This window comes from Penicillium samsonianum (genome assembly GCF_028829775.1).
Source record: "Penicillium samsonianum strain IBT 33392 chromosome Unknown utg000007l_segment0_segment0, whole genome shotgun sequence".
NCBI lineage: Eukaryota > Fungi > Ascomycota > Eurotiomycetes > Eurotiales > Aspergillaceae > Penicillium > Penicillium samsonianum.
Window position 1 is genome coordinate 2,287,791 of NW_026643265.1, and position 25,620 is coordinate 2,313,410.

General features: G+C 48.7%; 7 protein-coding genes across 7 annotated transcripts; 4 read left to right on the forward strand and 3 right to left on the reverse strand.

Annotated features, from left to right (window-relative positions):
• Positions 1 to 1,025: 1,025 nt before the first annotated feature.
• N7471_011730 (ubiquitin-specific protease UBP6) lies at positions 1,026 to 2,862 on the reverse strand (the record flags this gene model as incomplete). The annotated part of the gene is made up of 3 exons (XM_057284449.1): positions 1,026 to 1,087; positions 1,140 to 2,795; positions 2,847 to 2,862. The coding sequence occupies 3 exons, from the start codon at positions 2,860 to 2,862 to the stop codon at positions 1,026 to 1,028; spliced, it is 1,734 nt and encodes a 577-aa protein (XP_057130715.1).
• Positions 2,863 to 2,934: 72 nt separating this feature from the next.
• N7471_011731 (actin-related protein 2/3 complex subunit 4 family protein) lies at positions 2,935 to 4,168 on the forward strand. Its single transcript, XM_057284450.1, has 7 exons — positions 2,935 to 3,191; positions 3,242 to 3,270; positions 3,330 to 3,395; positions 3,457 to 3,507; positions 3,569 to 3,875; positions 3,927 to 3,971; positions 4,025 to 4,168. The coding sequence occupies exons 1-7, from the start codon at positions 3,189 to 3,191 to the stop codon at positions 4,031 to 4,033; spliced, it is 510 nt and encodes a 169-aa protein (XP_057130716.1). The 5' UTR covers positions 2,935 to 3,188; the 3' UTR covers positions 4,034 to 4,168.
• A 1,008-nt stretch (positions 4,169 to 5,176) lies between these two features.
• On the forward strand, positions 5,177 to 7,936 carry N7471_011732 (uncharacterized protein; the record flags this gene model as incomplete). Its single annotated transcript, XM_057284451.1, has 6 exons — positions 5,177 to 5,723; positions 5,825 to 6,030; positions 6,111 to 6,527; positions 6,591 to 6,653; positions 6,727 to 7,038; positions 7,106 to 7,936. The coding sequence occupies 6 exons, from the start codon at positions 5,177 to 5,179 to the stop codon at positions 7,934 to 7,936; spliced, it is 2,376 nt and encodes a 791-aa protein (XP_057130717.1).
• Positions 7,937 to 8,333: 397 nt separating this feature from the next.
• N7471_011733 (uncharacterized protein) lies at positions 8,334 to 8,808 on the reverse strand (the record flags this gene model as incomplete). Its single annotated transcript, XM_057284452.1, has 3 exons — positions 8,334 to 8,363; positions 8,508 to 8,658; positions 8,753 to 8,808. 3 exons carry the CDS (start codon positions 8,806 to 8,808, stop codon positions 8,334 to 8,336), a joined length of 237 nt encoding a protein of 78 aa, XP_057130718.1.
• Positions 8,809 to 9,670: 862 nt separating this feature from the next.
• On the forward strand, positions 9,671 to 12,642 carry N7471_011734 (DUF2461 domain-containing protein). The gene is made up of 8 exons (XM_057284453.1): positions 9,671 to 10,364; positions 10,417 to 10,532; positions 10,591 to 10,704; positions 10,752 to 10,771; positions 10,833 to 10,903; positions 11,003 to 11,205; positions 11,896 to 12,036; positions 12,306 to 12,642. The coding sequence occupies exons 1-8, from the start codon at positions 9,800 to 9,802 to the stop codon at positions 12,342 to 12,344; spliced, it is 1,269 nt and encodes a 422-aa protein (XP_057130719.1). The 5' UTR covers positions 9,671 to 9,799; the 3' UTR covers positions 12,345 to 12,642.
• A 4,920-nt stretch (positions 12,643 to 17,562) lies between these two features.
• On the forward strand, positions 17,563 to 20,213 carry N7471_011735 (Zn(II)2Cys6 transcription factor domain-containing protein; the record flags this gene model as incomplete). Its single annotated transcript, XM_057284454.1, has 4 exons — positions 17,563 to 17,721; positions 17,794 to 18,117; positions 18,176 to 18,517; positions 18,589 to 20,213. 4 exons carry the CDS (start codon positions 17,563 to 17,565, stop codon positions 19,066 to 19,068), a joined length of 1,305 nt encoding a protein of 434 aa, XP_057130720.1. The 3' UTR covers positions 19,069 to 20,213.
• A 998-nt stretch (positions 20,214 to 21,211) lies between these two features.
• On the reverse strand, positions 21,212 to 25,335 carry N7471_011736 (serine/threonine-protein kinase; the record flags this gene model as incomplete). The annotated part of the gene is made up of 5 exons (XM_057284455.1): positions 21,212 to 21,589; positions 21,640 to 21,972; positions 22,022 to 23,901; positions 23,961 to 24,689; positions 24,740 to 25,335. 5 exons carry the CDS (start codon positions 25,333 to 25,335, stop codon positions 21,354 to 21,356), a joined length of 3,774 nt encoding a protein of 1,257 aa, XP_057130721.1. The 3' UTR covers positions 21,212 to 21,353.
• Between the last annotated feature and the right edge of the window lie 285 nt (positions 25,336 to 25,620).

Below are 25,620 nucleotides of genomic sequence, written 5' to 3' on the forward strand. Positions count from 1 at the left end.
GCTTAGGTCCGGCCTCCGGCCCTCGCGAACAACAAATATACCAAACTGGAGAACGATCGGTAGATATAGTCAAGGATAAACGTAGGCTGGACTCACTATGCGATTTTTAAAGCAGACTTCGGTTTCGGCCAAATATTAAAGGGCAGAGCAATAAGGAGGGAAAGGTTTAATATCTATAACTTTTATGATTATATCACTTCAGGTGGAAATTTGCAGGAGGGAGAGAGTTCCTAGGAATTTAGCTTAGGTCTCATTAACTGGTCGGCTGGAAAAATCTAGTCTATAGGCCCTAGTGTATCATAATTCACTCTAGTTGGCTCCTAGGAGCGCATGGCGGGCCTCGAAGCTACTCAGCAATGGTGTGTAAGATATGACGTTATACGCCCTGGAACCCTTCAAATATTTGCGCTGATTGGCTAAATTAAAATAACTTATCGTAGTCACCAGCTGAGTACTGGTTCCCTTGGTTGGCCTTGTTGGAGGGCAATATTGTAGATCTTCAGGTAAATCCGACCACTCGAACTCGCTCTAGTACAAGTCTAGAGCTCGACTAGGGTATTATGGGGCTAATTAACGAAGTAATCCTGGGAGCAAAGGTTGGTCTGGAAGATTGATAGGTCAACAATTTACACTTTCGTTTGTCACTTGAATAGGAAGGCTTGTTAGGACGAACGGTCGCGTTGACGACGCCAGTCCTTTTTTGATGAGATAATGGGGGCGGTTTAGAGCGATGGAGAGCACATGATGGCACTAACATGAGATCAGAAAGCGGCAAGAGGTGAGCACTAAAATGGAAAGGGAAAGGTCTCGAGTGCCAGGCATTATCCGGTACATATGTCGTCACTGGAAGAAATCTAAAGATCCATGAGGACTACAGAATGTAGATCATTGCAAGGCATAAGACAATCAATTGGTAACAGTTAAGGCGTTTGAGACTAGCATCATTCATGTTCATCGTTTCTATTCATCTAGAGGCAACATTTGCAGATTTCTTTCTCATGTGAACGATGCTAAGGCAAGCCCATTTACTCACATTTGGGCAGCTCAATCGCGCGGTAGAGGCAAATGAGAGCAGAGTGTGACTCCCCTAGATATGTCATTAGCAATGGCTCTTGGGTTGTAGAATGCGGTCCACTTACCACCACCCGAGAGGGTCTCGATCTTCTGTGCCTCCACCTCAGTCACTGTATCGTCGTTGAACCACCACCACTTGTCGTCAGCCTCGCGGCGTTTGCTGCCTGTCTGAGGCTCATCCCGCTCCTGTTTCTTGACATATGCCGTGTAGTGACCGCTGTCGGCGCTAGCACCCTGGTGGGTAATCACGGCGCGAAGCTCATACAGACCAGACTGATTGGTTCCGCTGTCTCCAGCACCCCGTTGGTTGACAAGTTCTTGGAGCTCTTTCTTAGCAACGCGGATAGATTCCGCCTTTTCTGCTTCGTACTCGGCATCAGTTTTGAAAGTTTCCTCCATCTGGCTATCGCCATCCTTGTCATTGACTTTAGACTTGTTCTCCTCGGTGACCTTCTTCTTCTGCATTGGCTCCACGCTTTCGCCCAGATTGGTCTCTTTCGCTTGACGCTCTGCACGCTCTTCGGCAACTCTTTGACGTTTCTGAGAACGTTCGACTTCCAGCTCCTCCTTGCGGATCTCGCGAACCTTGTCACGAATAGGGACGAGCTGCTTTCGGAGGTCCTCGGTACAGAACTCCACGACATCCAACTCAGCAGGGAATGTCACTTTGCGCATGATCTTAGCCTTCTTTTGTGTCTCGCGCTTCCAGTAAAATCGGACGAAATGGACTGTGAGGTACTTGGGCAGTCGTGCGATGCGAGAACGCTTTTTGTACACAGAATTGCGATCCAAAAGAGGAGAATTTTTCTCGATTTCCTCTTCGAGGCCGGCCAAAATTCCATCGTGCAGGTGGTTCGTTTCTTTTCCGATATGACAATCAAGTTTGTAGAAAACGTCAGAACTTTGACTCGGTTGCTCGCCGAGTTCCTTAGCGGCGGGATCCTCACACTCGGTGATAGATTCGAATTGGCCCGCGAGATATTTGTCTACAAATGAGGTGGTAGTGGCAGACTCTCCCTCGCCCTCGGTGATGGTCAACTTAGCCCGCAACTGGTTCAAGATCTGGGAGAAAGCCTCCTCGGCATCCTGTTGGGAGTATCCTTGTCCATTTCGGTCACGTTGGGCGAATTGAGGGAAGACGGCTCGGAGAGCATTGAGGAACATCAGTGGAGGAATTCCCTCCTGCGTCTCGGACATTTGCTTGAACAGATCTCGCAGGGAAGCGGCCAAATCCCGAGAACCTCCAAGGCCACCAATACCAAAGCTGCTGAGGTCTGACAGACTCGACTGTCCAGCTCCTCCACTTGGCCGATACCGCAGGAGCTCCTCCTGAAGCTCCGGGACACTCCGCAAGGTTTGTAGGGAAGAGTTGAGGTAGCATGTGTTCCCCAGGTTCTGCAAACCGGCAGGGGTGGCACCCTCCTGTCGTGCCACCTCGGCCTCGGTCATGTCTTCCAGGAATTTGACGGTCTCCTTTGGCCGACCAAGGTCAGCGGAACCTTGACCTCCTGACGGAGTGCCCATCATCATGAACATCTGCCCGGGTTTGGCATTAAGTGACGAAAGAGGTGTATCATCTTTAAGCTGGCCACCTTTGACCAAAACCTTTTGGCGGTCGGGTTCCACACCAGTCAAGGAAAAGAGTTGGTACTTGAGTGTTTCGCCGTTCGACGTAGGATCGAGCTCGACTTCGTGGCGCTTGCCGGCGTGTTTGACAATAACTGTGTATCTGTTAGTAGTGGTCCAGGGATTGTTAATACATTCATACATACTTGGTATAGCCGCCATTTTCAATAAGTTTTAGGGATGGATGATGTGAGAAAGATAAAGAGCTTGAAAGAGCTTGCGACTGCTGGGGCAAATGGTAAACAGCCTGGGACGAGGAAGCGTGGGGGCTTTCTCACCGCCCAACCACTATCATCACCGCCCACCCCGACGTCAACTCCTCTTCTGCCTAGGACAACCTGTTATCCAGAGAACTGCCTTTCTCGTTCACTTCTTTGGGTCGAAGGGTCCTCACAACGGGCTAATTTCAATTTCTCCTCAACCAGCCCTCGACTGTATTATCCTCCGTGACGATCGGATCCTCGTGACCACGACAAACACCCCTCATCATGGTGGGTACAGCTCCAATCAGCCAGCCCGCTCTATACTAATTGATTATCAGAGTCAATCTCTCCGGCCCTACCTCCAGGCGTGAGTTTCGACCTTTGACAAGTATTCAGCGGCAAGCTTCCTCACACTTACTTTACCAGTGTTCGGTCCTCTCTGACCGCGGCTCTTACGATCTCCAACTTCGCTTCTCAGACATCCGAGCGGCAGTAAGTTGCCCATGCTGCAAATATTAGACATGGAAGATGCTAATATACTCGGTTCCACTAGCAACTGCCCAGAGATCGAGGCAAATTCTTCACCCGAGATCCTACTGAACCCGTACGTTTGACCGTCATTTCTCCCCAGGTCGCATTGGACAAACATATTGATGGTTTTCCAGGCTGCACATCAGCAGGAATGAAAATGAAAAGGTGAAAATTGAGCCAAGCTACAATTCTGTACGCATAAGTATCAGAATCAAGCAGGCAGATGAGATTGAGCACATTCTTGTCCACAAGTTCACTCGGTTCCTCACCCAGCGAGCGGAATCTTTCTTCATTTTGCGCCGGAAGCCAGTGGAGGGATATGATATCAGTTTCCTCATTACGAACTTCCACACGGAAAAGATGCTTACCCACAAGCTAATCGATTTCGTGATCGAATTCATGGAAGAGGTGGACAAGGAGATTTCGGAGATGAAGCTCTTCGTATGTGTACAGATGCATCGTTTTCGTCGCAAGTTACTAACAGCTCACTAGTTGAATGCCCGTGCTCGATTTGTTGCTGAGTCTTTCCTCACACCGGTATGTTATTATTGGGTTTTCCATCATTGATTCAATTGCTGACGATCATTCAGTTCGATTAAATTGCCCAGCGTTTTCTTGTTGATTCCGAATAATGAATGGCCCTATGTTTCCCACTTTCTACTCCTGTACAGATAGCATAGGCTTGCATTGATTAAGAGAGAACCTTATACCGATGTCCGTCGATCGATGTTTTCTGTCCAGGTTCAATCCGTTTTTTTTTGTAGCACAGTAGACCCTTTCCACCGGCGTAGTACCTCGCCGGGTATGCTAGCCTACTGTTCTCGTATGGCCTGGTTCCTCCCCATCAAGACGGAAATTACCTCCATAGCGCTATATAGTAATAAGTGAAGAAAGGAACTACACCGGACGCCAAAGGTGTCTTGACAACAGTAACACAATACATCTCCAAGATCATGGCTCAGAGCAATGTAACAGGCCAAAGAGCCACCATTGAGGGAACGCGTTTTATACTAATAAAAGTCTAGGATATGAATATCCAAGTCAATTTACAATGACAACAATTTCTAATTTGAGCATAAAGTGGAGAATATCAGTCCAGACAAAAACAGCTAGTTGGGGATATAGAAGGCTTAAGTTTAATTGGGAGTGCGTGGATAATAAATATTGTCTGGGTACAGTGCGTGGAATTAGGAGGCATAGGGTATATGAGTGCGTGGTAAGGAAATGTTTGCATCGAAGCTGGGCGAATTGGAAATATTCACGAGAATAGCGTGGAATTTGGGTTAATGCGGACCAGGTGCGTGGCAATAAGTAACCGTCGCAAGCATGAGTGCGTCGCTATAAACGCGTACCTTCGGACGACTTGGACAAGATACAGAGACATTCCTAGCCTCGAACTTTAATGAATTTCTTCAATATCACCACAAATGACAGCGCTAAAGGAAATGATATATATACTATTTTAGCTCACTCTGTTTAATTTAAAAATATTTAAAAAATGGCATATCATACGAATTTATGGAGAAAAATGAGATCAAAAGTCGAGGGTTTTATAGAGGGGGTCTGTAATTCAAGCGATCCTTCGGCAAACCTAAGTACCTTCCTAACACGACGGACTCGTAAACGCGCGGGATAGCTTAATTCCACGCGTATAAATAGCTCATTCTTAACAACACGCACTCTGCCTCGAAAATATTTTTGTTTCCACGCACTATCTATTCCAGAATTCTCGAGCCCTAACCATGAGTGAACAATCTGGGCGTATGCCCAAACTTGATGAATGGCCTGCGACTATGAGTATGCTCGCAGCTGATCTTGATTTATTGACTCTCAACGAAAATGCATTCCCAGAGTCACAGACTGTGACTACGACTGTCTCTGGCACTCGCAAACATTCACCTTCTAAAATTGCCGATGATTGTTCTCCTCCCAAGCAATCATCCTCTGATTCTATTTCAGGCCCCCAGGCTTCTACTCAAGTTGTTTCTACTCAAGTTCTTGCTCAGGTTCCTTCCCAGGTTTCTGTCGTCTCATCTTATCCTGCCTTTTCTTCGACCCCATCCTCTTTTATCTCATCCCATCACTACAGTTCATCTTCTACTTCTACCATCCGTCCTCCTGCAAACCAGCGTCTTAATTTAGCACCTGGACACTATCCTGGAGTTTCTGAATTCGTGCCTCAAGCCTACCCTCCTCTCGGCTTTCAGCCCCAATTCTACCAGTATCCTTCTGAGGCCACACCTCAAGTCTACCACAATCCTGTTGACTTTACTGATCAGTCCCCTCCCAGTAAGTATCTTCTTGCTCCCTTTGTCATGATCAGTCGACAGCTGAGCTGTACCATCACCATTGAAGTTGTTTGAACCCCACTGATAACAGTCTTGCTACAGCATACGTCTTCGAACCCAACCCTTTTCCATCCAACGACAACAACATGGCTTGGCCATTTGACCTGGGTGGGATCCCCAATTTAAGAGATTTCGAGCGCTTTGAAAATTTTTCGATCGAAGAGCTTCTTCAGCAAGCTTCGATTCCATTTGCTAGCATCGCTGAGATGCACACACCTTCTCGCAATGGTGTTGTGATGATTTCTAACGTGAGTTTCCTTTTCACTATATTATTCCTGTTGACTGCTGCATTGTTCAGTGTTCTGTTACTGACGGTTATGATACTCAGATTCCCTACACTGTGACTCGCCAGGAGGTGGCCTCGTTCCTTGGACGCAGTGCAAACCTGCTCCCATCCTCTCAAGGATGTCCGATTCACATTATCATGGAACGGTCCACTGGCAAGACCATGGACTGCTATGTTGAATTCCCAACAAAGAAGGATGCCGAAGACACTGTCGACCGGATCAATCGTGCCTATGATGCTGGCAGCGCTCCACGTATGGGCAGCCGCCATGTTGACATAGAGCTCAGCACCCCAGCCAAGCTGCTCAAGGCTACTTTTCCTCGGGCGAAGTGCATTTCGTGGGATGATGGAAGACCTGTTCAGCTTGTCAACAAAGATAGTTGGTCTACCGGCTTCGATGGCTTCCTTACCGACGAGGAACTGTTTTGTCTCACTCGGCACGCCGAACAACCTCACCGTGTACGTCTGACTTCCCGTTTATATTCTTCACTTTCATGTCACTGATCTTCTAACACGTTGCAGAGCGCATTTGCTAACAAGGTTCCTCAACGTTGTTATGAATCGTTCATCACCACCATCTGGAAAGTATGTCATTCATTGTCCTTACATCTCCGTTTGCCCTTCCATGTCATACTTACATTCTTTGTCTTTGGTATAGTTTCCGTGGCATGCAACTCATCTTTACACCGTTCATCACCGCAATGCGCTTTTCAAGACTCTTGGTACGTTGATCAGGACTCTGGTGGAGCGTATGCAGAAGACAAACACTGTGGGCTTGGACATCCGCCTTCTCAACGAGTTGGTTCATGCAGGAATCAGTTGCCCTGGTTTCAATCCTCGCATGAAATATTGCTTTGCTTGGTGGTCAAAGGATAAGAAAGGGATTGAGTCATTGGACCATGATTGGTGCCTTTATTTCCCATTTGATACCTTGACATATGTGCCCGGACAGAGTTCTGCGGCTATTCAGGTACGAAATGCGGTTGAGATGTTGTCTTCTTTTGAAAGATCGCTAATTCATTCTCCTATCGGTATAGTTTTACGCCTACGTTATGTCCAACGGTTCCGTTCTGCGCACCGAGAATGACGGTTTACCCAACAAGCACACTCACCCTGAGATTGAGCGAATCTTCGGACGGTTCTGGTTTGAGTGGGATGATGACGTTGCCGGTAACAAGGTCTTCAAGGATGCGATTATCTACGAAGCCAGTGTTCTTCGGAAGTTCATAATCACTGGATTCCAGCAGCTTCACAGAAGAAAATCTAGCGTATCAACCATTGGCACGGCCCCTGGCTCATCCCCCACCCACAGTCACACCTCAGTTGATAGTCAGCGCACAATCTCGGTAGCTCAGAGTGGCTCGGTGGATCCCAGCCCTGCTTCTCAGGAGAGCTCGACTGTTTCGGCCGCCAGCAATATGACTAGGAGCCTCCGTGAGCATGGTCACAACCGAAATGTCTCTGGTAACTCCCGTGGTAGCTCTCAGCAACTTGATGCTGACCAATATCTGCTGGACACCCCCACTCATCGGCCTCGCCCATCGGTCCCTCCCTACATTCCGCCGCATCAACGATCCGATACAACCAAGTCCGGCAAGCAGTCTATTAGCTGGCGTATGCCTCAAACTCAGGATGCACCCGCCGCTGGCTCAACTCAGAGCCAGGCTGACATCCAGCCTGTGTACCGAGCTCCGCATCCGACCGCGCAGAACGTTCGGTCGTCCTCTGATCCATTCGGCCCTGTCCCTTCGATTGCTCCAACTGGCCATCGCTCTCGCTCCGATGCCACCCGTCTGTCGAACGTCGACCGCCAGGCGTTTGATGAGCTCCGAGCTGCTGGCCGCGGTACCCGATCGGCAAAGAAGTAATCGGACGCGGTGGATACCCAGACCAGTACTCGCTTGAGGAGTACTGGTCCATCAGCACGGTAACAGTCTTGTGTTTCTCTCTGGTTTTTTTCTTCCTGGTCTTTCCCCTTCCCGGTTTTTCCTGCGTGGATGTATGGAGACGTCCACCAGCTTAATTCAAAAAAAAAACCCTTGTCTCCCCGGCGCATGCGCCATTTGCTTTTTTGCTTTTTTTGTTTGCTTTTTCTTCCAGCGAGATCAAGCACTCGCGGCTGCTGCCTTCGGGATGTGCTTGGCCGGTTGCGAGATCTCCCTGAGATCGAAACTCAAATGAGTTTCATTTTTTTCTAGCTTTTATGTCACTTCTCAGGTAGTCGACTAGCTAGGTTGAGTCTGCGTTTAATTCTTTCGTTTGCTTTTACTTCTTGCGTTCTTGTTCTTTTTGTTTCTAGTAGACCTTCTTTAAGCGGGGGTTGTTTTTGCTTGTTTGTAGACTATGTAGGCTATACGGCAACATACATATAGAAGGATATCAATGTAAGTCTAGTGAAGGAGCAGGACACTAAGGTAAGGTTGACTAGGGCAATCTTACCGTATCACCTCTTGGTTTCCAGGTGACTGCCAAAGTCCCTAGGCCTGTGCTCTGACTTCGTACTTGCTGTCTCTCTTTAAGCACATCAATGTCTTCTTTCTGACTATTATGCTCCTGGTTTGGCTTCTGTCTCTTGATCTCGATCTTGGAACTATATATTTATCAGACAAGAATCTCTGACCACTCAGCAAGGTCAGTCCTAACGACACACCTACCAGCACTTGTCGGCGAATCTCGAAACATACATTTGTAACCAAGTTGTGGGAGGGCAGACCTCAGCTGCTACCAACAGAGTTCTCATTATCACGACAGCAAACCATCGACCCTTATAGAGACCAAACGAGCGCGAGCTACAATACGGTTAGGGAGACAGAGGAGGGATTATGACTGGCACTCAGCGAAGCGCTTTGATCAGTACCAACTGAGTTGTTGGGTGAGGTTATATTGGATTAGTAGTAACATCGAGACACGGCCAACGCTCCCCGTTGCAAGATATGACCGCATCCTTCAAGTGAGGGCGTGATACACCGGGATGCTCATGATAGGAGCATGCTAGATGGAGTGCATGGTCTTCAACTTTTTCGGGTAACTTACGGTCGCTGTATACCATGCTAAGACGCCCATTCTGCGATTCTGCATAGCCAACTTTATGGGTTTAGGACTTGGAGAAAGGCATAAGAGACATACCAGGGTATCCAGCATGAGACAGTATGAAACAGTATGAGACAGCATACAAATGTGCTTGGCCGGCGAAATCAATGACCTTCTGCAACCCCCATAAAGACAGCAATATGTTGAGCACAGCTACCAGTACTAGTGGTTGTCAGCCCAAAATGACCACCGATATCGCATACCCAGTCTCATTCCCGATCAGTTCCTTCAGCTACAGATCGAGATCGGAATTTATACTCATTGTTTGGACCAAACAGTTATTTCCAACAAATTTGAAATGCTTAACATCCCTTTTTAACAACTAACTTTGATGTCTCTTAAAGTACAAACGATACGTCTGAGGGGCGGGGGGAGAAGCGGGAAAAAAAAACAACGTAAGGGCGCCAGTACTAAAAGCGGAGCCGTTTATTACAGCCGGTTTTTAAGGCATGCGGGCCCTTTGGGTTTTATTCGGTTTATTCGATTTATCACTTTTATCTTCATCTACAGTATTTTGCTTCTTCGCTTTTCTTGGTCTCCAGGCGAATACAATACCAGAAATTTTCAACTCCTTGTATAGAAGAAGAAAGGGAAAAAGATTGCCAAGTTCGATCATTTGCATTCAACTCATCTATCTAAGTATGCCTCGACGGTCATATCGGCCTGATCCTGTGTCGCCTGAAGCGCCTATGGCGTCAAAGCGACGCGCTTCAGCCAGACTGTCCGCCGCCGAACCGGAGGTCAAACGGATCAAGTCAAACGTCGACCTATCCCTCCGCCAGGCAAAGACCACGACCAGCAAGAGCAAGTACTTCGAGCCGGAAGACTCTGATGAGCCCGACTCGGAGTCCGATGCCTCTGCCGGGGGATCCTCTGGTTCTGTGTACGAGGAAGCAAAGGAAGAATCCCCCGCCGACGATGCGGAGCCGGAAGAACTCTCCGGCACCGACGAGGACGCGAAGAAGAAACCCAGCGCGCGGGGGAAGCAACGACAGGGCACCAGTAGCGGAAGCGACCTTTTGAAGGGCAAGGAGCTCTGGCGCGAGGGCGTCAGAGTGGGCCTAAAGCCCGGGCAAGAAGTTATCATCGCAAAGCCCAAAGCCCGAGACGCGGGGAAGATCCCGTACCAGGATGAGACGCTGCATCCCAATACCAGGCTGTTTTTGATCGATCTAGCTAGCAACAATGATCGCCAATGGCTAAAAGGTGAGAAGCGCACATATACCCCGGTTATAGAGTTGCTGATTGACCTGCGCAGCGCATGATCCGGATTACCGAGCGGCAAAGAAGGATTTTGAGACATTCCTTGAGTCCCTCACGCCAAAGATTGCGGAGGTGGACGCTACCGTCCCCGAACTTCCTGTGAAGGACCTGGTAGGCTTGCAAATACTCCTGCCTTTTATTTGTGCCCGCTCATGAACTTTCTCCCCAGGTATTCCGCATCCACAGGGATGTTCGCTTCAGCAAAAACCCACTTCCGTACAAGGTAGGCTATCTTCCCCTCCGGGTCCCTGTCGCATGTGTGCATGTGGTGGGCATGCGTGTGGTACTGTGGGCTCGTTAGAGGTGCTTGTGCTGACTCAAAATGTATAGACGCATTTCTCTGCTGCCTGGTAAGTGTCAATGTTCGATGAGTTTTCTTTTTTAATGGACAAGTGACTGAACATGGTGCAGGTCACGGACTGGTAAGAAGGGCCCGTACGCAGCATACTATGTCCACTTCCAGCCAGGCTCTTGTTTTGTTGGTAGGTTGTTCCCCCGGCTGGTTTCCGCTGTCGCCGTCGCCATCCTGCCTTTCCTTTTGTGATTCTCATCCAGTGCGGCTAATACCACGCTGTTTATAGGCTGCGGGCTGTGGAACCCCGAGTCAGAGCCACTTGCACTGCTGCGAGAGGACATCGACGAGAACTCGGCTGGCTTGAAGGAGGTACTCCGGGCGCCGGAGATGCGTCGTGAGTTTCTGAAGGGAGCGTCCGACGATGACGATGCGGTTGTGGACGCTTTTACGCATCACAATAGGGAGTCTGCTCTCAAGACGAAGCCCAAGGTATGAGGTTTTCTGTTGTCTATTTCCCCCCTACCTCAGTGTGAAGTATATTGTCCATTGAGACAGACTGTACGCCTTCCCGTCACCATCTTCTGCTTCGGTTGCATTGTCAGCTGTTTGTTTATTATTTATGGGCTGGGACGCGAATGTCTGGGAAGCAGGGGGCACAAGGTTCGCTATCGTGTTTGCGTCCATCGTCCGACCGGGGTTGGTCTTGGAAACGGAAATTACTCCCGCCTTCATCGACCAGTACCATCTTCAAAGCTTGATGGCAATGGTCTGATGAGATCATGAAGACCAGATCTTTCTGGTTGGCCAAGAGATGCCTTGGTCGGGCTGCTGGACGCGACCACGGCTCACCCGGTCAGAGATGACAGAAAATTGGCACATGACGGTTCGAGAGAATCCAAGCGTTCCAAGTGTGCTTCATGTGCTTCAAACCATCAAAAGAGATGTGGAAGACACGCGCACGGGGTTACGGGAAAGGCCAACCCGTGTTTTAGGCCAATTTTTGCTCCCGAGACGCAACCATGGAACACAGGAAAGCAATTTGACAGTCTGATCTCAATGGGGAAATCGCACTTGCTAGAAGGGGATTTATTCTCACGCCGTCGAGTTTGGTTCCATGGTTCACACATGCGCCAGGCTCCACGTCTGATCCAAGGGATTTCCCGCTGACACACCTTCTAGGGTTACGAGGCAGACAACAAGAACATCAAATTACTTCGACTACGCAGTTTCACTATTGGAAAGCCCATTGCGGACGATGAACTCACTGGAGACGATGCCCAAGAGAAGATTGCTGCTTTGGTTGGGGTTATGGAGCCTTTCGTAAGCCCTTTTCCAATCTATCGATCCCCCCGATTTCCCTTTCCCGCCGGTTTTGCCCCCTCTTAACTAGTCTGTTTTCCCTTCTGAGCTAGCCACTTTGGCGGTGTTAGCCGTCCCCTTTACCCACCCAAATCAGCACTGGTGTCACTATTATTGTTGTTTTTTTCGCCCTTCCCGCTTTGACAGAATCGGAAGGGTGTTGAGACAATAACCTTTATGTTGTATACTCTGTATTGCTGACTGCTGACCGCTTCTTGTTTCTCGAACAGGTGACGTACCTCAACAGTGTAGTGATGCCCGATCAGTGACATGATTGGGGAAAATCACTCGCGCCTATTTGGCATTGGACGGGACCTCGCGGGAGGGGGAGAGATCACTCGGTTCTGTTTTACCTTACCATTTACTTCTGGGCATGCGTGTGTGATATGAGAGTTATGGTATGAAGTTGTTCGTATTTGTTACCTGTCGAATTTTCTCCATTTTATTTTTCTCATTCGACATCTGCCTTAGCTCGGGTCTTTTGTCTCTTGCAATTCCTGGACTTGAAACCGGGATCCCATCCCCCACCTTGACGCCTCATGCACATGGCTTCTTTCGTCAGTCCCCGCCGCGTTTCCTGGATTGCTACTGCAGGCCTAACACTGGCGCGGGGCCAAATAACATACCTAACACTTGCTCTGCAGTCATATCACCTCTAGTTGCTGCACTGCTGCATTGCTGCACCCTGCATAGGACTACAGCATGCGGGCAACGCTCCAAATTGAGACATTACTACTGCCTTTCCCCTCAACATGACACATATGCAGTTCCAGACACTTCGACTCAACCCTGCTACCCGTGCCAGCGCCCAATGGCTGCGAAGCCCCTCGTGTGCAATATTCAATTTAACCTTTTTGCAATCTACCACTCCTCCCCAGCCAAATCTCAAATGTACAACATAGTTATGCAAACAAAAGAACACAGAAATTTCAAAATTAAATGAAGCACTCAGTTGACGCATGATATCGCCACCGCAAGCGCCCGCGTTCGGCCCGTTGTCGGGCATGCCCGCTAGGCTAAACTTGGGCCTGCAGGCAATGTGGATTGAGGCCCGGATAGTTTTACTCCACCGTCCCAGATTTTGGGCTTTGGGATGTGCACCTTCCTTCTCTGGAATGGACTCCATTTATTTGACTGGGTGGTATTGTTTTGTTTCTTCGTAGTGCATCCTGCCTGTGTTTGGTATGCATTGCGAAGTTTTGATTCTTAGTCGAGGCTGTTCATTTTAGGCAGGGTTCACGGGTATCAGTCCAGAATTTCTTGGTGGTCATGCATCAACTCGATACTCGGCTGTCCGCGATACAGATAATTGAGCAGCTATATCATGGGCTATGTTCTGTCTGCCAGTATATTGTCGTGGATCTTCACGTATCAAAACCAAGATTGACATTCCCACTAGTATCGGGAACTGTGCCCCGAAGACTCCGGGTCATGGTGTTTTAAGGTTGCTTGTAAATCGCAGAGAGATCCCCAGTAATATTCGAGAAATCGATATGAGGACATACACAATTGTACGCTCTAAGAACAAGTTGATACGTGGTTTTTTAAACACTTAGGACACAAAGTTCAAAAGTGGTAGCCTTGGATAAGTAACTAGATACATAAAGAATAGAATATACAAAAGATATAAAATGTTCCTTTGACTTCCTAGGGCCTATCTATCTAGGGCTATGGGCTCGCAGTTCACAGTCACTATAGGTCTTAATCATCTGCTTGAGCAGCCACTCATGTTCCCTAGATATACTAATCGGATCGATATCTCAATTCTCGAACCATATCGAATCTATATTCTATCCATGGATCGCTCACGGGTTGACAAGATAGCTAGGTATACACTTGATGTTAAACGTTTAGGGTAGAAATAATCACATGTCACAATTTGCCTTGTTTGTTCAGCCATCGTGCATCGACATGCATGATGTTTGTTGATTCGCAACAGCCAATCAATCCAAACCCAGCGATCAAGGTAGATGCCTGGGCGTGCGGGGATCGACCTTTCAAACCTTGAGAGAGTCGGTCAATTTTACGAGGCCCCTGCAGTTGAGTTAGATTAGTGATACCGTACCCTAGGTGCATCTGTATGCAAATCACACAACACATAATCCAATCTAGCCGAAAACATTTAGGTAGTTTCAAATGTGAAAAGTTTAAAAGCAAGCCCAAATAAGCAAAAGCTACTTGAAAAAGCAAAAAGAAATCGGGTAAGCCGCACATTAATTGAGTATGTCAAAGTCACTAGCTCCACGCACGATCCCGAGAAACCACTTGGCAAACAGCATCCAGAAAAAGCAAAGTGAGATTGACTCGCGTTGTCTCCCGAATGGCGCCCGAATATAGTTGGGGAGGTCTAGCGTGCAGCATGGCAGTCCCAGTTTTGGTCTCACGTGTGTGACTGACGAGGTATAGACAATGGTGGGAAGCACCAATCAGACGCGAACATTACGCGAATCACATAGAAAAATAATAATAATAAGAGATTTGCTCAAGCCAAAGAGAATCAAAGAGCAAAGAAAGATCAAAGGCTCGGCTACTGATGACTTGCCGATCTCACATATGCTTTTCCTAGGATCAGGTAGTCATCAGGCATCTCTCATCACACGACCTGCACGCTCGAGTTTGTTGTACACCGACTCTGAAAGCACTGCCTCGTTCCGGCTCAGTGCAGAAAAAAAAAACCCTCGCCACGTCAGATCCCAAGCACAGACCTTGGCCTCCCTATTATTTTTTTACCCATTACTATGTTGTATATCAGTTTACTATATTAGTGCATATGGTGTTCCCGTGACTGTAACGACATGCGGGCTGCGCCTATTAGTGCCCGACCCGTCTCCATCCTTGCTGATAGACGCGCTCCCGTGTGGGTAAAGGAGGGGTTTTATCGATAATAGAAACCTTGAAATTGGAACGAAAACTCAGAAAATTACACTAAATGCAAAGTTGAAACCAGAACAAGTACAAAATATTATATATCGTAAATAATAAAAACTTTACGATGGAACGTCGCAGCCTGCAAAAGGCCCGGTCGGAATGGGTCCCCTAGCGTTGGGCTTTCAGTTTCGACAAGCAGCGCTCAGTCCCTATCGGATGGGCCAGTTTTGAGGACAGCTAGCGCGTCCTCAGGGCAAACAGCATCGAGTGGCCAGCATCTTTGGATCGGGTGGATCTTAGAGAGTCTCCGGAGAGCACGCTAGACTAGAGGGACAAAGCTGAACAGGCCACGCCTGAGAGTGGGGAACGGAAAGACGCGGACGGCAATGCAGTCGATTGGGTTCGAAAAACGTGGCCTGAAAGGATTGTCTTATATTTGTACTCCATTTACGCCGTTTTACTCCGTATTACCCATATTTTACATACTAGTACTATATTTATGAAATCGGAAATCTAAACCGAACACTATATACAGGTACCTATTTTTAGTGGGTATTCCTATAATAATATTATGCATATGTAAGTATCTAAGACAACTCAATGATGCTTATGATGATAGACTAGAAGATATATGTGTTCTCGAGACGCAGACAAATAAATACTGTACTGTAACCCCCGAGGTATTTTTGCCAGATGGCACACATGCATAGATCGGCGGGAAGGCCGGAGCGGCCCGTGGGACAAGTACCCCGAAACTTGATTGATTAATCCTGCGCAATAGTACTCGTATTATTACAATTTACTCGATATATTATTTAATCCATGGTTGCGAGGGTGGGGGAGAATTTTTTTTTCCCCCTCCGTCCCTATGACTATCTGCTATTATTCATATTATAACTTAGAACCCACATTTCCTGTACATTGTAGATGACTTGGGCTGAAAACTTCATCAGGGATTGGCGGTGACGGGGGGCGTACGCTAAATAGCCCCCCCGTACAACGTGGTTGTGGCTCTTGGACAAGGAACCCGCCCTGTCAGCGCAGCGCTAATGCAGGTTACCTTGGCTCATGATGGGCTTTCTGGATCCAGTGCTACAGCCCTGGGAACTTAGGGCACTCCACCCCCTTTGTTCTCTCCCTCTTTCCCTCCAAAGCCTGGTTCATTTCAGCCATAGAAAGAAAGGGATCCGCTCTCGCCACAATTTTTTTTCCTCCCACAGACTTTGCACCATACTTCCGTATCCAACTTTTGTCTTCTTATGGATATTCTTCGTGTTGAAGAGTGGCGAGTGGTCCAGCTGAACCCCACTCCCTCAGCTGAAGTCTGATCGCCACACATTCACCGCTTGAATTTTTCTTTCATATTACCTACATGCAGTAGTTTCATGTACTTTGATAAACTAGGTAGTCCTGGTTAAAGTAAGAAAAACCACAATAGGGTACATAATAATATGATTAGATGGTTTGAATAAAAAAAATAAAATACAATCAAATCATATCATATCATGTCAACCCCGATATGCATGTGTCGCCCCGACCCGAGCCCATCGCCATGGAAAATGATCCTGGTTCCGCGGGGCCGGTTGCGGTTGTGCGACTACGGTCCGAGGCGGTCGTTCGTCCATGGACGGGTTACGCAGCAAGGGTCACTCGGAGGAATTGACGTGCATGGATTGATCCATGCAAATGAGAGGTCACCTGCCACATTATTGATGATGTCAACTTTGACAGTTGAAATAATCTTTCTGATGTAGAACTCTTTCTACTATTATTCTGTATATTGTTCCAAGTAGCACTGTATGTAGAGTGGCAAAACGTGGAAAGTTACTCTCGGGCGCTACTGCTAGTTGAAAAAAGAAATAATAAAAATAAAAATAAACGAAGAAAAGAAAACCAGAAAATTAAAGCGGTCGCCGTTCTCGGCTTCATAGCAGCGGAAATCTGGTACCCTAGATTAAAATCCATGGTTCGAAGCCTTGTCTCCCATGTTTCACTTGACGAAATGAGAGCGTAAGGTACCTAGGTAAGGTCATCCCACTCGATGTATCCATGCATGTTGTTGGACACACACAAACCGTATGTCCACGGTATAGATACACTTTACAGTACCTAGGTAATCCCCCCTCCATGTCTATGGGTCACTGGCGCCGCTTTAGCCCGCGCTGCCCGGGCTCCACCCCGTTCTCTAAAAATTCCCCTGTGCTTTTCCAATCAAATAATTCATTTCCTTTTATTTCCTTTATTGCCCATTCCAATCTGAGCTTCTTTTTCTTCTTCTCTTCTCTGCTTATCTTGTCGTGGGGTTTTCAACTTCCTTATACCTGCTCACGTCATAATCACCGAGGCTCTCTCTTTCTCTTTCTCTTTCTCTTTCTCTTTCTCTTTTTCTTTTTCTTTTTCTTTTTTTTTATATTTTTTTCTTCTTCCCTATTTCCTATTTCCTTTTTCTGTTTCGGTTTTTTTGGGGATCTTCCTGCATCTGCCCTTTTTCCCCTTCCCCTGCGTGACCGCGCTATGCTCACTTTGTCCGTGTGATTCGATCTCTCCCTTTCTCAATAACTCGACGTCACATCCCTGCATCCTTGACTCATCTCGTCTTACTCTGCCCCAACAACACAAATGTCGGGCAATCCCAACGATCACGACCCTAACCGTCAGGGTGATCCAAATCGGGATCCTCGAGACCCAAGAGACCCAAGAGATCCTAGAGATTCCAGAGATCCTCGAGATCCTAGAGCCACCCAGTGGAATAATCCGGATGATCAGGCTTCCTACCCAGTATGTGCTGTCTCAGAGCCAGTTCACAGCGCTGTGACTTTGCGGTAGCTCTGGTTGCTGATAGCTTCATAGTATCCGCCAACTTCCTACCCTCCGCCACCTGACCAGGATCGTGCCTACCAATATCCCCCTCCCGCACAATACGCGCCATCCCAGTATCCCCCTCCTCCGCAGTACGCCCCATCACAATATTCCCCGCAGTATCCGGATCCAAGATATCCGCATCCACAAGCCATGAATGCTATCCACGGAGCGCAAGATCCCTATCGTCTCCCACCTCCGCCGGGTCCTTATCGCGCCGATGCATATGGACCCCAAGCAGGACAAGGGCCTTACCAAGCAGCAGCTCCGCGACAGCGAACGGCCATTGCATGCCGGTACTGTCGGCGCCGGAAGGTACGGGGAAGATTCCTCCCCATCTGCGAGTCACCACACGCTAATTTTTGCCCGATAGATTCGTTGCTCGGGATTCGAGACCTCCGCAGATGGACGGTGCAGCAACTGCGTTCGATTCAACCAAGACTGCATGTTCACTCCGGTCTCTTCGCAAACCCAAGCATTTGTGCCCGCACACACCGCCTACCCTCATCTACGACCCGGACAGAATGGACCAGGACCAGGGGGCCGCGGTGGACCGCCTGTCCTGTACGGCGCCCATGGACAGCCTCTGCCCCCTCAACAGCAGCCACAGGGTCCAGAGACCACCTTGCCGCCGCCTCAAGGGATGTACTATCAAAACGGACGACCTCCCATGGATGGTGCCCCGCTGCCCCTTGCGTCAACCATGCCCGATCCGGTAAGGCCGCCATTCCCCCTCTGGTAAGAGGGAGGGATAGAGAAGACCTGAGCTGATGTTTTGATGCGCAGAGACACCGTCGAGGCTCAAACTCGGGATTTGACTACCCCGATCCAACCAATCTGGCTCCCGTGACACCCGCTGGGTCTGCTCCCGGATACCAAACTCACACTACGCCGAGCCCTTACGCATATCCCCCTCCGCCTGCCCACGATCGACGCACCTCGCCGCCATCGGCTTATAACTACGATGCACGACCCTCCTCCTCACCTCACGGCTCGCCCTTCCCACCTATGCAGCCCCACCAGGCGCCTATGACTCCACACCAGGGCAGCGTACCCCCCGTCCCGGCTCAACAGGTCAGCGCGCCAATCAAGTCAAGTGGTACCCCTCAGCCAGGAGGTGTGACACCGCCGCCAACCTCTACCCCCGGTGGCTCGCAACGAGGTGGATTGAATGTGCGGGATATGCTGAACCCCGGCGATTCCCAAGGCCGCTCCAGCACCGATAGCGACATGCTCAATGCGCTGAATCGCCGCGGCCCGCAATAGTAATTCTCATCTTGCTATTCGATATCCTAGTGGAAACTAGGCAACGCACGAAGAATGCGATACGGGACCAGCGAGGAATGAGGATCATTCGGAATGGACCGTGTGCTGGCCACACGGTCTGAGAGCCATGTGTCGAGTGCTGGAATTTGAAAGGAAGATTTGAAGTCTCGTCGGACCGTTGTGGGACCGATTAGGCTGCAAGGGGAGTTTCGGAATGACATTCCAGACGATGACGAGTTCCTGGACGATGAACGCGACAAGAACGTTACTCTCTGATCTATTACAAGGTCACAAAACGCGAACCCACGAGCCTCACGAGCACGAATTTGAACTTGATACTGAGACTTCCAGACTTATGGGCTCTGGTTTTTATCGGCATATGAATTTTTACTTCTATCTCTCTTTTTTTCGATTTTTCTCGGCTTCGATATCTGAATAATTGCGAATCCAAGAATTGGATTTGCTCAGAGAGTGGGTTGGCATGGTTTCCAGATGCATGCAGTTCATGCGCTAGTTTCAATTGGTTCAACCTGCATGGCATGAGTGTCTAGGATGAATGCATTCTGGACTATCCACATCGAATCACTCTCCGGCTGTCTTTTCCGTGGAATCCATTTCACAGCTACGGGGCCGCAGAAATTGTCTGCATTGTTATTTGAATTTCGGGTGGCTATCTGTTTTTTTTTTGCAATTTGTCTCGTTTTCAATCATCGCGTTTTTGCACTGCTGTCGGCTTTTGTCCTTTTCCGCGTTCCTGATTCCATTTTACATTACTGGGAAGGCATTCGTCTCTTTACTACTCTTTTGCATCTTCTACGATGTATGTGTGGCCATCTATTTTTTCGCCTACGCGACTAAAAGACGTGGGTCGGCTGTGTCATCTTTCCCCTTTGCCTTGATTATTATCGGTGGAACTGTTTTGATCTTTTTATATTTGTTTCTCATTTTCTTACCGTTGCCTGTCTCTTCGTTATCAAATATCTGCTTATACTTATATCCGGAGGTTGTTTGATCACTATTTCTGCTATTCAGTTATTGCCGCATGCTATTCCGCTTTCCGTTGGGATCTTGTATCTCTGAGCGCTTTCTGATGAAATTCTATGATGCGAATTATACCGAGTATTCCTCCCTGGCTTTGCAGATCCACCTGATCCGATCTGATATCTGATCTGGTCCGATCTGGACTAGGGCATTAGGGCATTTCCTAGATTTCTCTTTATTCTGGGGTTCCATTTCCCTTACTTCCCGCTTATCCTCTTTTCTTATCGAGAGTGGAGCGTTAGAGGGGCTGGATAGGTTCTCCGTCTTAGACAGCGGGACTATTGGCTGTATGGTTGGTCCCTGCGAAGGGGGAATCTTGGCTGCATAATGGAGCTCCAATATTGCATTCTTTTCATGCTACATCATGCGCCTACCCCATCCAGCATGCTGCATAGACCTCGTATGTACGTATGTACGATGTGGACCGGGCAGGGGCATGCGTACCGACGTACCTATGGAGGTACATGTGCGAATACCCACCACGTGACTTGCTATAATCTGGACAAAGCTGGAACTACCAGTAAACCCCCCGTTATAACGAATCAATTGATACACGCGTAAATGTTCGTTATATCAAGGTATTCGTTAAATCCAGGTGCCATATATACCATGGCTGATTAATTGGTGGGCTGGTATGAATTCGCTAAAACCGGCTATATCCGGGTTCGTTATAACGGGGGTTTACTGTACTATGTTTACGCCGAGGCGGATACAGTTACTATCACAGTTACTCCAATGGCACTATTTAAATACACGGACCTTTTCCTAAGGCTTCGATGATTCAGGACAGCGAGAACATGGGGTACAAGTATCCGACTCAACGAAATTAAGCATTATGCCAAGTTATTGAAGTGCAAAAACGGGAAATGAAGAGAGTGAAAAACGAACAACTAGAGGATCTGCTGAAATTGACGAATGGGTGGGGAACCCAGAAATAACACACAAGCCAGAAAGAAATGGATAATTAACAAGTAGAGAGAGAAAGTGTCTGACAGACAATGATCGAGTGGGGAAAAATGGAATGAAGCTGGGTCTTGCATGAGATGAAAACGAGTGTGGATGTGAATGGTCGGTCAATATGAGATGCAAAGGAAGTGCTTTTGCAGGGCTGGAACGCAGCATGTTAGTGGGGTGTTTTGCGGGCGTAATGTTGAGAGGTGAAAGACGATAGCTGGCTGACAATATTTGAGAGATACCTGATGGTGAGATCGAGGGGATATCAAGGAAATGGGTCGTGAAATAAGTTATTTGTGGTTAGGGACAGAGTCCAGAACGCGCGACATCTTCTTTGCACGAGATGGGTCTTCAACAACCATGCCACGGCGCATTAGTGTGCTCTGCACAGTCTCAACGACCTTGTTGAAAGACGAAGCGGCGCCACGCTCCTGTTTGAAGCGGACCAAGCTGAGGTTGGCTTGGTGGCCGTGCTCAAGGACAGTGTAAAACTCAGCAGTGAACTCAACCTCTCGAAGATGGAGGACTAAAGGGAGATTAGTATAAGTGTTCGATCGGATCAGATCAGTGACTTACAATTTGCTTCACTGACACGACCGTGGACAATGCTGTTGGTCTTGTCCAGGTATACATCCTCCATGCCGAAATCCCGCCACTCGCGAAGGAGCTTGTAGAGTTCCTTGCGTCCCTTGACCTTTGATGTATTAAGCGCAATAACTTGGGTAGCAGGCCTGATCTGGAACACCCGGGCAAACCAGTTGTGGTTGGCAATTGAGCGGCGCTTGTGGCGCAATGGGTTTGGCACATCTTCAGCTTCAGTGGAACTGTCGGTGTCTGCAAGTCCCTTGCACATCAGGGAAGAATGACGATTCTCCTTGGTTGGCGTGGTTTGGGTGTCTTTCTCATTGTCTATAGAGTGGTTAGAATATTAGACACAAGTTGCTGATGTTGCACTCACTAGCAGGAGGTTCTTCCATATTCTGGGTGGACTTCTTGGTCATGAGTTTCTTGAAAAATCCACCGCCAAAGCGTTCCATAGATGTCTTCCGTCTTGGGACTCGCTCTGTCTTCTCTGGCTTGGGAGGAGAAGCGGGCTCAAGGGTTATTGGGTTGTGAATAGTCGTGCCTCCACTGGGAATAATGAGGTGGCTGTCCTTGGGTGGGAGAACAGGAGGATTATCAGAGCCCTGAGAGCGGTGCTTGAACCATGACCATTTCTTCCCTTCCGGGGCCCGGGCTGTTATTTTCTTAGGGGACAGCGGAACTTCTTCAATGGGAGCCAGCCCACAAGGTTGAGCAGCATGTCGAGATCCAATAGAAAAGTTCCGATCGCCCACCGCAGAGTCACCCATAGCAAATTCATGAACATCTGATGAAGCGAACTTGCTGTAGTTCTTCTTCCGAATGGTCAGCGGCTTAACTTCCTCCATGGAGGGGAGTGAGCTGTGTGGGACCATCCGAATGGTTGCCTTAGCATCGCCGCCCTGAGATGTAGCGAGCGAAGTCCGTGGTTTTGGTTGACGCCAAGGGCTGGTCTCACTGGACGCGCGGACAGGGCTTGCGCAATTCTCATTGATAACAGGGAGAAAGGCCTCGTTTGGTGAAGTGACGAAAGGATCTTGGAAAGATGCTATATCCAACTCTCTCCGTGTACCATTCTGGACCTGGTCTTCTTCAATCAAGCGATCGAGATGAGTAATGACACCAGAAAGATAGGCAGGAACGTTGTCCTTTCGGCCCCGGCTGTGCTCAATGAGCTTTTGGCGTGTCACGGTAAGCTCCTTGATATTGTAAGCTCGGGATGACGCCTGGGAACTATTCGATACCGGGATCGTCGGAGTAGGCTGAACTTTCTCGGGGCTCGCCATCGAGACTGGAGTCCCCGGTGTTTCGTATCCAGATCCACCGCTGGTAGTGCGGATGGTTGTAACAGAGCTTCCATTGAATGCCTCCTCGCAGATCTGGCTGAGCTCATGGGAGACTTTTCGAGTGTCCTCCCTCCATGTGAAGTCTGTATCGCGAACTTTTCTGACTTGCCCCAAGTTCTTGACCTTCGGACCATTCCCTCGCACCACAGTTGGCTGTGCTGGTAGGGGCGGGCTGCTTGGCATGTCCGGGAGATCGAGGCCATCTGCCATGAGTTGCAAGCTGCAGGTACTCGGTGACCGCTTAATCTCACTTTGCTGATTTGGTGGGGCAATCTTTCTCTTCTTGGGTTTGGCAGATGTAGATCCATGAGAGCGGTTGCGAGCATGGTGGAAAGAAACGTTGCGACGATAGCTCATGGAGTGTGTTGACAATCCGGGAGCACGGGAGCTGGAGTGCGGTACCTTGGAAGAGACGAAAGACTTCATAGAGCTGGGCCCGTGCTTGCGCTTCTGGAGAACAGTGAATGGTGAGCCATCTGGTCCATCCACTTCCTCTGGCTCTTGCTCCTCCGCAATGGAAGGAGGAGGCTTCACCCTTGGTGACGATAGGATAGCTTGAGATTGCTCTGACGACTCTCGGTGGACAGTAATGTGGGCATACTGTGCTTCCGATGCTGTGCTACCATGCTTGGGTGACCGGTATGGGTCATAGCTCGCCATAGTACCAGACGACATCGGTTCCTTGAAGGGGCTGAGGTGACGAGGGAACTCTTTAACAGATGGGAACTGAGCGCGATGCTTGGAGCTACCCTGGCCCGTCTGACTGCGGCCTCGACGAACTCTACCACCGGGGCGGGAGATGTGGTGATAGTCACTAGCTGAGTACTCTAGAGGCTGTCCTTGGTAGTTCTCCAGCTGCTCATCGCGAAATTTTGCCAAGGCGTTGTAGAACATCCGCTCGTGGGTTGGTCTGGTTGGGGTTTATTAGCGTCACGGAAGTCGTTTTGAAAATTAGCAGGTGGTACTTACTCGATGCATAGGAGCCTTTGAATCAGCTCCTCGGCCTTGACATCATGCCACAAAGTCTGCAAATTGCGAAGGATATCGAGATCGATGTCCTGCTGACAGGCCAGTGTTTGGCCACAGTCCTTCACTGACAGGGCAGGAGGAGGACCGACGTAGTGATCAACCATGGCATTGTGAAGCTTTTCATATTTGGTCAATAGTGGATGCAACCAAATGTTCTTCATAGATATCCGATCCTCCGGGCGCTTTTGGAGGATACGCTGGATGAGATCGGCTGCTTCATCACTCAACTCGGGAGGAATGATGTAGTCTCCTTTCTTCACAAGCCGCAGGGTGCTTCCCAAATCCCCTCCATCAAAAGGCAAGTAACCAGTCAAAAGTGCATAGAGGATGATACCACAGCTCCACATATCAGCTTTGTCTCCACGATATTTTCGGCCATAAATGATTTCCGGTGCTGCATAATGCGGGCTACCACATGAGGTGTTCAACCAGTGGCCTGCAGGTTGCAGTGCGGCCATACCAAAATCAGCAAGCTTGACATTATGGTTTGAATCAAGCAAGATGTTTTCGGGCTTCAAATCGCGGTGACAGATATTGAAACGATGGCAATACCCAAGGGCCGCAATGATCTGTCGGAATAGTCGCACGGCCTCCTCTTCCGGTAGTGGTCCATTGTTAGATACATAATCAAACAACTCTCCACCCTCGACGTGTTCAAGGACAAGGTACCTATCTATTGCGTTAGTGTATTTTCAATTCTGAAGATGGTGTGGACAAACAATTCTCCACGGTTTTCCCAAACATCATAGAGACTAATCACATTCGGATGTTCAATCAACTTCATGATGACCACTTCACGTTCAATTCCACAGGGCATTTGTCGGGTGGCTGAATTGGTAGGGAAGTTTCCCATATTACGGTCCATTGCTGCGATACTCTCACTCTGAACCATAGCAGCTGACTTTTTTGAAACAATCTTGATAGCGGCCGTGTGTCCGGTGACAGCATGCTTGGCCAGTCTAACCCGCCCAGTAGCCCCCTTCCCCAGTGTTCGTCCCAGCTGCCATGGTCCCACGTGCGTTTTTCTCTTCCCCTTGGTTGACAGGATGGATGCCGCAGACATAATGGAGTTCCGTGCTGAGTTGGGCTGCAGGTCGGTGGCCACGGAGAGGCGCTCATTTTCCTTGTTCCTTTGCGGGGTTGGGGTCATAGGGAAAGACATCCGGTCAGGACTCTTCAGCTGCTCGGATTCCTCGATCTTCAAGCACGGTGTCTCGACATTTGGCGACTTGGAGTGGTTCATCCGGCTCGACACATCTCTTAAGGGCTGACGCCTCCGCTGAGAGTCATTAACGTCCAACATTATCTGGTCCATGGTAGAGGTATTGCAAGGTGTGTTGGTGTGTTTTCCCACGTCCCCTCAAAGTTGGGGGATTAGTCGACAATCTAGAACCCCCATTAGCTGACCCTTCAACGTCAACAATGATATCAATACTCAACGCACGGAAAATTAGATCAAACGCAGGAAAAAAAAGTACAACTCCTTCCGAGTTTCAACGAAAAGAAGTTAGGTGTAAAGATCGGCTCCAGACTTTTCTGGGAAAGAAAGAAGAAAACAAATTAAAAAAGTGACAAGGACTGGTCAACACCACATCATCGA

Excerpts from the sequence above, each read along its gene's own strand:
- N7471_011731 (XM_057284450.1), top strand. Across the intron at positions 3,396-3,456 it reads TCTCAGACATCCGAGCGGCA|CAACTGCCCAGAGATCGAGG; the intron begins GTAAGTTGCCCA and ends CGGTTCCACTAG. Across the intron at positions 3,508-3,568 it reads CCCGAGATCCTACTGAACCC|GCTGCACATCAGCAGGAATG; the intron begins GTACGTTTGACC and ends ATGGTTTTCCAG.
- N7471_011734 (XM_057284453.1), top strand. The coding sequence starts at position 9,800 with ATGCCTCGACGGTCATATCGGCCTGATCCTGTGTCGCCTGAAGCGCCT. Across the intron at positions 10,705-10,751 it reads ATGTGGTGGGCATGCGTGTG|ACGCATTTCTCTGCTGCCTG; the intron begins GTACTGTGGGCT and ends CAAAATGTATAG. Across the intron at positions 11,206-11,895 it reads CTCTCAAGACGAAGCCCAAG|GGTTACGAGGCAGACAACAA; the intron begins GTATGAGGTTTT and ends CACACCTTCTAG.